The sequence below is a fragment of the Anguilla rostrata genome, chromosome 9 (assembly GCF_018555375.3).
Source record: "Anguilla rostrata isolate EN2019 chromosome 9, ASM1855537v3, whole genome shotgun sequence".
NCBI lineage: Eukaryota > Metazoa > Chordata > Actinopteri > Anguilliformes > Anguillidae > Anguilla > Anguilla rostrata.
Window position 1 is genome coordinate 18,677,148 of NC_057941.1, and position 13,455 is coordinate 18,690,602.

The 13,455-nt window shown below is 41.0% G+C and overlaps 1 protein-coding gene across 8 annotated transcripts in view; it reads left to right on the forward strand.

Moving 5' to 3' along the window:
* LOC135263162 (glutamate receptor 4-like) overlaps positions 1-13,455 on the forward strand; it is a 70,735-nt gene that overhangs the window by 41,668 nt on the left and 15,612 nt on the right. For 5 of the 8 annotated variants that reach the window (XM_064350836.1, XM_064350837.1, XM_064350833.1 and 2 more), the window contains exons 7-11: positions 11-178; positions 839-943; positions 2,222-2,332; positions 7,103-7,309; positions 9,645-10,018. In XM_064350836.1, the coding sequence (XP_064206906.1) occupies positions 11-178; positions 839-943; positions 2,222-2,332; positions 7,103-7,309; positions 9,645-10,018 (965 nt within the window). Of the gene's footprint in view, positions 1-10; positions 179-838; positions 944-2,221; positions 2,333-2,882; positions 6,612-7,102; positions 7,310-9,644; positions 10,019-11,186; positions 11,265-13,455 lie in introns of those variants that run through there. The other 3 variants (XM_064350839.1, XM_064350838.1, XM_064350840.1) reach the window with 3 other exon arrangements.

The following is a 13,455-nucleotide window of genomic DNA, read 5'->3' on the forward strand; positions in this document are numbered from 1 at the left end:
TGGTCCTCAGTACACATCGGCGCTGACCTACGATGGAGTGATGGTGATGGCGGAGGCCTTCCGAAACCTCCGCAGGCAGAAGGTGGACATCTCCCGCAGGGGGAATGCAGGAGACTGCCTGGCCAATCCAGCCGCCCCCTGGAACCAGGGGATCGACATGGAGCGCACGCTCAAGCAGGTGATGCGCTGAGCGGGATGAGAGAACGAATGGGTGGATGAAGTAGAGGGGAGGTGTTGGAGAGGGAAGGATGAGAGAACAGAGAGGAGGCTGCAACCAGATAACGCTGAAATGCTATATGTAGTCACACTGCTGATGCATTAGTGCCATTATTTGTGCAAGATGTAAGGAAGCCAGCAGCCTTACTGATAGTAATCCTGAAGCTGTTTTTGAGCTTTTTCAGATGAACAATTTTTAAATTACTTGCATCGTGTGTGGATGACCACATCTACACATACATCATTATTTCAATCTTTTGCGGGAAACTCAAGTAGGCTATTCAGATTATGATACTGCCCGTGTAAGCATCTTATTCTGCGAAGCAAAACCCGGGTAAGCCCTTATTCCGAATATACAGACTCCATGTAAGGTTGGATTTTGTTCTAGGCATAGGGCGCCATCTGTCTTGAGGGGGCAACCAAAGATTCCATAATTGCACCAATACTCCCCGCCCAATGCCCCCCTGCATAATCGGAATATGACCCTAACTAGACTTTGGAATATGGTGTGCATGTAAACATGGACAGTGATTCAATCTATGTTCTGTGATAGACAAAATTGTTCAAACACAACATAGAAACATTCATTTTTCAATCTGTTCTTACTGCCACTGTTGTCTAGGTGCGACTCCAAGGGCTAACAGGAAATGTTCAGTTTGATCACTATGGACGTAGAGTCAACTACACGATGGATGTGTTTGAACTGAAAAACAATGGGCCTAGAAGGGTGAGTTGTCCACTGAACCGCATGTCTCTTAAACATGTGGGGGTTCATCAGATTTAGAGGGTCACAGCTCTGAATCCAACCAAGGGCTGCAATTATCCAATAACACATTATCCTTCTGAAACATAGCCGAAGGGAACTAAGAACAGAAGACACATTTAGTAATTTTTTTTTTAATTAAAGATCTAATTTTAACTGCAAACTGGTGTAAACAACCTGCAAGTCAAAACCAATACTACATTTCTTAAATAATTAAGATTAACAACCTGAGAGAGAGACTGACCCACATAGCAGACCTATCCACAGAATACCCAATTTCCCCCTCCAGATTAAGTATTCAAATTATTGTGTGCACACATGTTATGTCATATTGGGTGGCTTAATTAAGTACACTTACTGATTCACTAATTGTTATCTTAAAGGGAAAATATGAAGCATTGGAATATGAGCACTATTCAGTATCATTTCTTGTGATTTAAACAGGCCTGCTGATTAAGGGTGATTTTGATGAACATATTCCACCTACGTTTGTCAGGTGTCAGGGCAAAGCACATGTAGATCTGTAGTGTTCACAGTCACTGTAGTCTTACACCACGCCACCCCAGCAGTTAGCAGGTCCTGTGTGATGCTACATGTTTACTAAATGCCGAGGCTCATTTGTGGAAATGAATACAGGCCCCGGGGCAGGGCTTTCAAAATGGCACTGAATAACTCACTCTGATTGGCCTGTCATGGCTAGATTTGTGCTGATTGGTCAGATCTCTCTGTAAAATGCCAATGTTAGCTAGGCTATTGTGAATACATATTGCCTACACCCAGTCATTCCTCTGTCACACACAGGAGTAAATAAATACAAAACATTACATATAATATTACGTACAATAATATAACATACTGAAAGCCAAGGAGAGGAGTGATGAAGAGGGAGATCATGAGGAAGGGAGCCTCCATCGATCAGCAAGCAGAGCAATCTTGACTCCCTGCCACACCTCCCAGCTCTCAGCGGGGTCCCATCAGGACAGGAAGGCATTTTGTTCCTTGAGGAGATCAATCACAGCAGGCCCTGCAGATTACAAACCACTGTGGACATTACGTTATCCCCTGCCTCATATCAGGCTCCTGCCAGCTACCACTGCCTTATAACTTCTATGAGTGTGTGTCCTATGACACACACACACACACACACACAGACACACACCCTTAAATGTCCCTGTCTGCCTTAATTATTTTCAGCTTCTTCCTAAGACTCAAATTCCTAATTACATTATGTCTTATCTCCAGATCGGTTACTGGAACGATGCTGATAAACTGGTCCTGATTCAGAATGAAGTATTACTACCCAATGAAACTTCAGGCATGGAGAACCGAACAGTTGTTGTTACCACGATAATGGTAAGCCACCCGCGCGCTCTCTTGTCCTGTAGTTTCCCAGGCTCTGGCTCTCTGGTGGTAATGTGACTGATATTAGCTTGCTTTGCAGTGTGAAACCCACATCCGCACACTCTGCCTTTATTTATTTGCTCATCCATGACAGACCACTTTGCTCAGGAGCACAAATGAAGTGTTCCCCACGGAAGCAATCAAACGCGCCACAACCTAGGTGCGGGTCCATTTCCCGAGGGCTTTACGCCGCACTTGTCAGTCTGATAAGAAAGACATGGTCTGCACTGTATTTCAGTACATTTCACAGCTTAACACACTGGGGAAATTAAGCAGTTCAGTTTCATCATGTTTTTCAAGCTTTGCTTTGTTTTGTTGTTTTTTTTCTCTTTATTTTGGATAGTCTTGTTCCTATTGTAGAAATTCATAATGAAATAATGGAGGGAGAAGGAGCGTGTGTTGCATGGTATTGAAAAAATGTCCCAGTTTCCTTTTTTCTTTGAGTGGAGAAATTTAAGGGCACGTGGAGAGTTACGCTTCAGTCGAATCCTCCTCTTTTCAGCCCCTGGTGAAGAACAACCCCTTTTTCAGAAACTGATCCAGAAACGGACAGAGCCTCCAATCGGGGGGTTTATGAATGTGTTTCCGCACACCTGCAGCCAGTGGCACAGGCCCAGCTTTGCGGGAGAGAGCTGCTGAGATGGACTGTACCTGTGACTGCGCCTCCTTCAGGCCGATGAGGGGACTGGATCTTTGCTGTGTGAATGTGGCATTTCCTACACCCACAAGGGTGACTGACCTCTTGATATGAAGCTTCTGCAAGGATATTTTTTCCCCTGTTCTACCTTTTCTTCATTCCTTTTTATCAGACAAACATCTTACGTGTTGGGATACAGCTGTGAAAGTAGACTTATTTGTTGGAGTGAGGTGTATTCTAACCAAGCATGGATTGTAAACTTCAGCATGTTGAACTACAGTGGCTGCAAAGATAATTCTGACTACACAAATTAATTTCTCAGAGTTAATTATTCAAACTTTCATTAAAAACACAAGACATCTTATCTCAAAAACATTTGAAATCCTCAATTGCATTGGTGACAAGACCACAACCAGTGTTACAGCTAGATGAAGCTGGATGTTCAGTGGCATTAAGTCTAAACAAGCCTCTGAAGTGTGTTTCTCCATTTTTTTAAAATCCTGCCAGGTTTCCTTCTAACATTAGCAGAGTGTACTTATGGGTACTTGGCTTTGCTTTGTATCTAATAACACACTAAACATGGTGCCAAATTCATGAATTCACTCTCAAAGCTCTTGTGCCTGATTGCATCAGCATAAGGGCATTGTCTTTTTATAGTGGCTACAAGGACACATTTGCAGTCTTGATAAGTGATTTGCTCTTCTTAAGTAGCTGTCTTGCTTGTAATATTTTTCAGCTATTATTACTTTTTTTACCTGGGATATGAGCATTGAAAAATACAAAAAGATTATGTGTGAGCTTTTCGTTTTGCACAGGCAAATGCTATTTTTCATTGTCATGTTTTGGGTTATTTGTGAATAACTAGATCAAAAACAGGCAACTCTTGCTTTCTGTAATATCAGTTCAATTTAATATATGTTAAATGCTAACCAATGCTATGTACATTGTGATCTCTCTAGTTAAATGAGAAGTTTCCAAAATCTTGTTAAAGATCTGCCAGTTTCTGTTGGTTCCAGAGTTTCCAGGCTGTAGTATGAAAAATATATTGTCGGTTCATGAGATAAATGCATTTAGAATTAAACATAAATATAAATTAACACTGAACATCTAGTGTAAACCAAATTATGTGCAAAAATTGCTCTTTTTTCTCTGGTGTTTCTTCATTTTCACAAGTATTGGATCATCTGTAAAATATATTGAGCAAATATCATTTTACTTTTTTATGGGTGGCAGTGTAGTATAATCGTAGGGAACTGTTTCATTAAACTATATACTACAATTTTACATGACTAATCAACTGGGAAGCATTTAAAATTTTAAAGAGTCTCAGATTTTAAGGAATATAACAGTTTATATGGGAAACTAGAAGTGGAGTATAGCAAAGTTCAGTTGACTGTTAAAATAAAAAAAGGAGAAATTTCATAATTTGAAGTATGTCTGTGAAAAATGACAATTGAACTGTTAAAATGATTGTAATATTTTGGTCTTTTTTAATTGGTAAGAAATAAGGAGTGGCCTTGTATTATTACTACGGTGTTTATGAATGGCAGGCAGGTTTATACTTTTTATTTTAAAACTGGTCATGCACTCATATTTTTTTTAATTTGCTGCTGTGTTGAATTAGCAGTCATTGTTACTGTGGTAATATGAAATGCTTTGTTTCTTCTTTTTATTCAGTTTCTCACTGCAAAGTAAATGCTTTTATCAAATGCCTGACCAATGCCAGAGCATTGCAAAGGACGAGTCACTGAGCACAGTCTTACCCAATTATAGCCATTCACTTTGAGTGGTGAACAATGGATGGTTTGAAATTGCTTTTAATTCAGCCTATTAGAAAAATTTGAATGTTTATCTGCACTTTTTTAACAAGCCCTGTGTTGTCATTGTATTTCTCAAACTACAGCTTTAGAATGAAAGGTTGAACTCCAAATGCAGCATCATTGTGGGAACTTAGTGCTTTTGCTGGTGTCTGTACAGGATTATCATTTTGTGTGTGTGTGTGTGTGTGAGAGAGAGAGAGAGACAGAGAGAGAGAGAGAGAGAGAGAGAGACAGAGAGAGACAGAGAGAGAGAGAGAGAGAGAGGCACTTCATGTGTCACTCTGAATTCCCTGTTGTGGTTTTCGGATCTTTATAGCTGGAAGCGACTGATTTAATTGTTGTAGAAATGTCGTGTAGTGGAACCCTGCTCAGCTGTCTCACCCGGGCCAACTGATTCATCTGACAGCTCAGCCTGCGGTTTACACAAAGGGGAGCGAGATGTCAAAATGCACTGCTGTTGAGCTACTTTATATATATTTGGAGTTAACAAATTTCCCCTGAAAAAAGCACTGTGGTTACATTCATCTGTTGCCTTGCTGGGTAATTAAGAAAAATGTATTTTAGACTGCACAGTGGAGTTAATCCTGCATTTGCTTTTGGCAGCTGCTGTGAAATGACTTTGCGAATACAACTTGGCTTTTGCTATCACTGCTCAGCAGAACGAACAGACTGTAATTACTGTCTCTTCCCTTATGCCTTTATCTGTCACACAAATATTGAAAACTTGACTATGCATTTTTGCAATGCCTTTTCATGGAAGAGCTTACTCTCTATATATACATGAGATTTTCACTCTGCAAAGCTGAAATGGTATGGACAAAGTGGGATGAATTTAAATATTTTTAAAATGCATTGCTTATAGACTGCATAATCGTTATCACTCTGAATTGGTCATGATTTTTACACAGACTTTGAATTTATAAATCTTGAATGTACTTGAGAAATGAAAGTTTGGTACAAGAAAAAGGAAATTTTTACCATACCTGTAAGTACTATACTTTGTGCATTGTACTTGTGCAAATCTGTGTGTGTGTGTTTGTGTGTGTGTGTGTGCGTGTATGCGTGTGTGTGCGTGTGCTTGTGTGTGTATTGTGTAATTTGTGTATAAATTTGTTTATGGGTGTCAGTGTTTTTAGTATGTTTTAAAATGTATGCAATTAAATTTATTTTTGGGGGGCTGTCAGGGAAGCATAATACAACTGTAAAAACCAATAAGCATATTCAGCCTATAATTCTGCATCACAGTTTGAGTCTGTCTTTGTTATGCAGTATTTTCTATAGGGACAATACTTCCTATATATAAGGCAATATTGCTTGAGGGAAGATGAATGCTTGTTTAACATTGAAAAATCTAATTTGCTTTGCTGTTTTCTATTGGATAGTCAAACCATTTATTATTTATGGCAGCATTTATTCATTTAAATATTGTGTCATAACACAAGTGTTAGAGTACTAAACAGGAAATGTGTGTGATGTTGTTCACTGCCATCCTTGGTTTACCTTTAAAATATGGCCTTATGATTCTAAGTGAGTACTTATCTGAACTGAATATATAATAACAACATCAAATCAAATGCACTTTTATGGCCAGATCATCCTATTTAAAGACCCTATAAGAGGAGATGGATTGACAGCAGGTGCTGGCACAGTTGTTTTTGACCCCACTCGTAATCAATTCTGGTTTAATCTACTTCAGATTCAGATCAGCTCCCCTCCTCTTGCATGCAAACTAAAGTGTAACCGGATGGCCTGAAGTGTGTAAAATATTTTTGTTGTTGTTTCACTGAATTCTCTGCTGGTTCATGTAGGAATACTTGTATGGAACAGATGGCCTTCAAATGGATGGTAAAATCGACTGCATTTATATAGTGCTTTTATCCGAAGCGCTTTACAATTGATGCCTCTCATTCACTAGAGCAGTTAGGGGTTAGGTGTCTTGCTCAGGGACGCTTCGACACGCCCAGGGCAGGGATCGAACCGGCAACCCTCCAACTGCCAGACAACCGCTCTTACGTCCTGAGCTATGTCGCCCCGTAAAAATAGTGTACAATATTTGTTATGTTTAACATTGATTAAACCATTGTTCATCTCATACTGAGGATTAAACCTTCATTGTATTTTTCAGCACATTTGGTTTCCTTAACTTCGTAAGTACTATGTCTGTATGTTATCTCTCATGCTGTCTTGGGCTGTCTGGGTCCATTGTTGGCTGTGAGCCATTTGAAGGTCAATTTGATCTCCTTTGGCATCATCTGGTTGTTGCAGGAAGGTCCATACGTGATGCTGAAGAAGAACTGGGAGATGTTTGAAGGGAATGACAAATATGAGGGTTACTGCGTAGACCTGGCCTCTGAGATCGCCAAGCACATCGGCATCAAGTACAAGATTTCGATTGTGCCTGACGGCAAGTATGGTGCAAGGGACCCGGACACCAAAATCTGGAATGGGATGGTCGGAGAGCTTGTTTATGGGGTAAGGGATGGTCGAGGATACTAGTACACACGGTTAAGGGCTGGTCAAGGGAAACGTTTACAGTATGATCACAGGTACTAGTGAACAGGGGTAAGGGGTGGTCAGGGAAATAGTAAAAGGGTAGTCAGGGGAACTGGTGCAGGGTGGTTGAGGTGATCAGGGGTACTGCCGTAGAGAGTTTATGGGTGATCGGGGTACTGATGTAGAGAGGTTAGGGGTGATCAGTGTTACTGGTGTTATGAGGTTAGGGGTGATCAGGGTACCGGTGTAGAGAGGTTAGGGGTGATTAAGGGTACTGGTGTAGAGAAGTTAGGGGTGATCAGGGATACCGGTGTTGAGAGTTTAGGGGTGATTGGGGGTACTTGTATAGAGAGTTTAGGGGTGATCAAGGGTACTGGTGTAGAGAGATTAGGGGTGATATTGGGTACTGGTGTAGAGAGGTTAAGGGTGATATTGGGTACTGGTGTAGAGAGGTTAGGGGTGATCGGGGTACCGGTATAGAGAGTTTAGGGGTGATATTGGGTACTGGTATAGAGGGTTTAGGGGTGATATTGGGTACTGGTGTAGAGAGTTTAAGGGTGATATTGGGTACTGGTGTAGAGAGATTAGGGGTGATCAGGGGTACTGTTGTAGAGAGGGTAAGGTGATTGGGGTACTGGTGTAGAGAGGGTTGGGTTAATCAAAGGTACTGCTGTAGAATGTTTATGGGTGATAGGGGGTGCAGGTTTAGAGAGATTAGGGGTGATAGGGTTACTGGTGTAGAGAGGGTTAGTGAGGCTCATGTGTATTGGGCAGCTGGTGGGTGGTATAAGAGATTTCCATAGTTCTGATGTATATGACTTAAGGAAAGTTATTTACAGGTGCTGAAGGGGAAAGGAGGGGTGGGTGTGTGAGTAGTGCAGGTTTTTGTGAATATCGGTACTCAGGGAACATCATTCACATACCTTCTTTAAAAGGAGGACTTGAGAGTAGCTGTTCTTATTGCCTGTGGCTCAACAGTTCCTGTCAGCACTTTACTGCTTACAACCTTTCTTTTTCCCCATGTGACAACACTTCTGAGGACACTTTTTGTTAAACTGTTCCTTCCGACTTTCAGGCAATGTGTTTTAATGCATATACTGTGAGACTGTCATCTTTCAAATTTTTGCTGCCGAGGGCAAACTTGTACTTCTTTTTTTATGTGTCAGTCGGCTATTATAAAAGTTTAATTTCTTTCTTGGATTAATTTTGATCTTCCAAGAGCTGAGGCAAGAAGAGAAATGTAGCTACGTCACAAGTAATCTAGTTTGTGGATTTACAGCAGAGCTGTATATGCACCCAGACTTCCAGGGCTGTATCCAATTTCCATCTTGTGTAGTAAGCATATTTCCCAGAATTTATTATTTAATTTCTACTTTAGCTGTGAATTAAGTTTTTTGGATTAAAGTGCCTTTAAATGTGAACAGGCAAAAGATTGTTCAATCACAAAATGCTAAGAAGTAGGCAGAATGAAAGTGAAAATGTGCTTTGTCCCCTTATTTGTCTACCACAATTAGTTGAAAATAAAAGAAACAATAGATTTTGACAGGATTTCCAATACTTTTGTTTCATCAAAATTATTATCAAATAGCTGCAATGAGAGAATTTACTAACATGGTTTGGCTACCCTGATTTTTGAATGCAGTTGGCTTTTTACACTTTCTCCTGTCCCTCCACCACACCAGTGTCTCTATTTATGAGACTTACCTGGTTAAATAAATAAAATACAAATGTATGAAGGGCAATCGGTCATATTTTCCAAGCATGGCTGCATATAGGTTTTTTCAGTCTGTTTTGGCTTTGTCTTTTTCAACCGATTTCCCTTCAATGGCTGTTCAACACATTTATCATCCATGACATCCACCCTGATAGAGTTCACTGTAGTAGAGTAGGTGAAGCGTCTTTTTCCTTTAATGCTGCTAGACTGTGGAACAGCCTGCCTCTACAGACCAGAGAGCCACCAATGGTAGCTCGTTTTAGAAAACACATCTTTTTGTCAGCTTTTAAGTTGATTTGAGTTGCTTTTGTTCTTTTTTTACCTTTATTACCTTATTTTCCCCAGTATAATTTTTATTTGAGCATTTTAAATATTGTTTTATTTTTTTGTAAAAAAAAATAACATGCACGAAATATGTTATAGAAATAAAGTGTATTATTTTATTTTCGTTAACAATTATTAAATTCATTACCCCTGCGACAACAAACAGTAAATAATTCGAAATATATTTATTCAGTAGGTTTTTGGTTGAATTGCTCATGTGTTCCAGTTTTTAAGTGGTGTAAAGAAACTTAGCTGACAATTCTTTCATCTTTGCAGAAAGCAGAGATTGCAGTGGCCCCTCTGACCATCACGTTGGTGAGAGAGGAGGTCATAGACTTCTCCAAGCCCTTCATGAGCCTGGGCATCTCCATCATGATCAAAAAGCCCCAGAAATCCAAACCGGGCGTCTTTTCTTTCCTGGATCCTCTGGCCTATGAGATCTGGATGTGCATCGTGTTCGCCTACATCGGCGTGAGCGTGGTGCTCTTCCTGGTCAGCCGCTTCAGCCCGTATGAGTGGCACACCGAGGAGCCGGAGGAAGGCACCGATGGCGAGCCGAGCGACCAGCCGCCCAACGAGTTCGGCATTTTCAACAGCCTTTGGTTTTCGCTGGGCGCCTTCATGCAGCAAGGATGTGACATCTCCCCAAGGTGAGTTTTAAGCTGCTTTCTGTTTTGTGGCCCAACAAAGATTCCATGGTGCACATACGTTATTTCCCTTGTATTTGCTTCCCTGAAATAATGAAGGAAATAGGCCATGCAGTTTACATGCAGTTCCACTATCTAACTCCCAATCATTATGTACTAGTTGGTGTGTACCTTGTATATACCATGTACTCACATGGAATTTATACACACCTTGTAGACATACTTTATGCAATTTATATGAACCTTTTAATGTAACAATGTTTTAATATGCATGAGATTTGGTGCTAGCAGGCCTTTATGGAGTTTTACTATCCCTACTATTGCTGCATATTGCTTTTTCCATTCAGAGGTTTTAGTTTACGTACATTTCAAATGCACTAAGAAGGGAAAGCCTAGCATACTTTTGGAGCACCATGTTACACAGCCTTAGAGTTTCATTTATTGATGACCTTGTTTACACGTTTAGTGAATAATTGATGACTATCAAGGTCATCACTGCAGGAAGGCAGAAAAAAAATCTGCCAGGGAGTTTCAGAATTTTATACTGACATTGAGCTGTACTCTGGAGAGCATTCTGGGAGATTTACATCTGAAAATCAGCCAAGGGCATAGAGAGTCTTATGATAATTATTCAAAGAGTGAGCAGTGGCTTTTATTTTGGCAATGTGTGTCTGTTGATTGCCCATGTCATGGAAGCCTTCTCATGCACTGTGGGTAATGTTCATGGTGAGCTTTTGCAGATCTGTTCCCGTGCTTCTCCATGCATCTGAACACTGTGACGCTTTCCTCTTCAATCTCATGCCATGACTGTAGTACACTGTGGTTCTGAAAAGCCGTGTATCCTGCTGACGATCCTCTTTTGTGGGGTGTGGCTGAGGGGTGTGGTATGAGGGGTGAGGGGTCAAAGGGGCCATTGTACCCATCACAAAGGAGCTGTTTGTGTGCATTCACACCTATCTCACAAGTCAACACTGCAAAAAATCACTTTGTCCTGCCAGATGCTGCCTCATTCGTCTTTAGTCTTTGATGGCTTTGTTTCATCACTTCCTGCCAAACCAGGTCCAGGGCCTGTTATACAGTGCTTCATCCTTTTGCAGTTGCAGCATGCATTTCCTGTTAGAGCTCTAACATTTTTCAGTTCTCCGAGGAAAAAAGCGACTGTATTTTTCAGCCCTCCCAGATAAGTGGTCACTCAAATGGCAGGACAAGGAGAACAAAGGAACAAAAAAAACAGACGCACAAGGACTCCAAGGTACTTAGAGCACAATCAAAATAATAGTGCCGCCTATTTGTGTTCTATAGCTTCTCCACAAAGGGGCTATAGCGGACCTATGATTTTGATTAAATTCAATGAAACATTTCCATTTAGGTTTCACGTGTACAGAGACTCATTTGTATATCTGTGCATAAATATGATAAGGACCCCAGTCAGCATACAACTTTCAATAAATAGCCCTTAGGTGCTCTTGCTCTTGTTGTGTGCTGCCTGGGAACAACATCCTCTCAGCTTTGATATTCCGCACCCAGCCAGCACTAGACCATCTCTCATCTAGACCGACTACTGCTACGATGCAATACTGTAGCACATTGATGACGTCACTGCGATGCTACAGTAATGTTGTGAGAGCGCCATGTGTTAACATGGGCAGCCTGTGTGAATGTCACCTTATTCCTAAAGATCCTGCGGGCATGAGAATCCCTTACAATAAGGGACGGAAAATACTACAGGTCAATCAGCTTGCCCTAAAATAAATTTGCCAGAAGACATGTGAGTGAAGTCGAGGTAACCCATACTTTTGAATCCCTGAAACACACTGTTTCTGTGGTCCTGCTGGCTGGCTGTGGTCCGATGGTGAGATGTGTCTCTCATCCAACAATCAGTCGCATTGCATACGTTGTTTATCCATGGAGACAGCCCTGCAGCGAGAGTCTTTTGAACATGGTTGATTTTATTTTGTCTGCTCTCTGACAGTAGACATAAAAGACATTCACTCTGTCTCCTGAGGCATCCTCTTCCAGGGCCCCAAGGTCTGTTTGTTTGCTTTTTTCTGTGGAGGAGGAGCTCACCCAGGTAACACCATTTGTAACCGGAAAATAATAAAATCCTGCAGTGTTCCAGTGCTCAATACCAAGAGACCCTTGTCTACAGTCTTGCTGCCAAGCCCCAGTCCTGGGGTGGCACTGTCCAATAGAGTTTTCGTTTTTTTAAATCTCTGCACTCTCAGACTTGGGAGGAGTGGATTTATCGATTCAGTCGAGATTATTTGAATGGGAGGGGTTCTGTGCAGGCTGAATGACAGGCCCTCTGGGGATCACTCTTCTCAGGTGTCTGTTTTTGATCTTATGTCTGTCCAGAGATGATCATTTATTCATCTGAAATAATATATTACCTCTGTGTGCTTGATGCTGTCAATCATTAATAGCACATACTCATCACTAGTATTCCATACTCATCTGTAGTAAGAATAATTCACTTCACTCAGATTAAATGCTTGATAAACAATTAACATTTAATGGCGGTAATTTGTCTCATCAGTGTTCATACTCTGGTTAGGCAGGTGAAGGGGGGCCTGTCCAGAAGGCTGAAGAAGTATCTAGTCAATATAAAGAGTACTTTACCATTGTCCATGTGAAACATGCTGATAGTGATGGTACATCAGTATACCAGTGCAGGTGCCCTGTTTCTCTCAGGTGGTCCATGATCAATTTCTATTTGGAGGACATAATTCCATCATGGGGCGAAGATGCTTGAATTCATTAATTCAAAGTAAGACATGTGAAGGAATACATGGAGCTGAAAATCACTTTTCAGTTTGATCTGCTTTAATCTTCCCTCAAGATCAGTCTACCCTGCATCCTTCCAAAATTAAATCTCACAGCTAAATTTGTTCCAGCAAGTCCATCCAAGTCTCTTTGAAGGAGTTCAGTGGTGAATGTGAAAGTATTGAGAACACTAGGCCGTGTCTATCTTGGCTGTGGCTATGCATAACTAATACAGCAACAGGTAAAATGAAAACTGCTGAAGTGAGGTCAATGCTTACAATTTAAAATAAATCCATTTTGTGTTTTTTAATGTATTTTGGAATGCCTCTGCTCACCATATTCCTTTTTCATTCATTTTCACAGTTGATATTGAACTAGATGTACAGAGAGATACTGTACATGTTATAGTGTGAAGGTTTTAGTGAACTGAAGCAGTTACTATGGGGAACAGAACTCTTATGGTAATCCTACTGATCCAAAGGGCTCGGTGAAGTGGAGTGCTGAGGCAGTGGCTCATTTCGGAGTCAGAATATTTATGCTAATCTACGTTAATAGCCATGGGGCCCAGATTCCTGCTGTCCTGTGGTTGTTTCTTCTCCTGTGGGAGAATGTGACTGTTAGAGCTGATGCCAATAAGGTAATTAATTGCCCTGTATGTGTATCTCCAGTAACAGTAG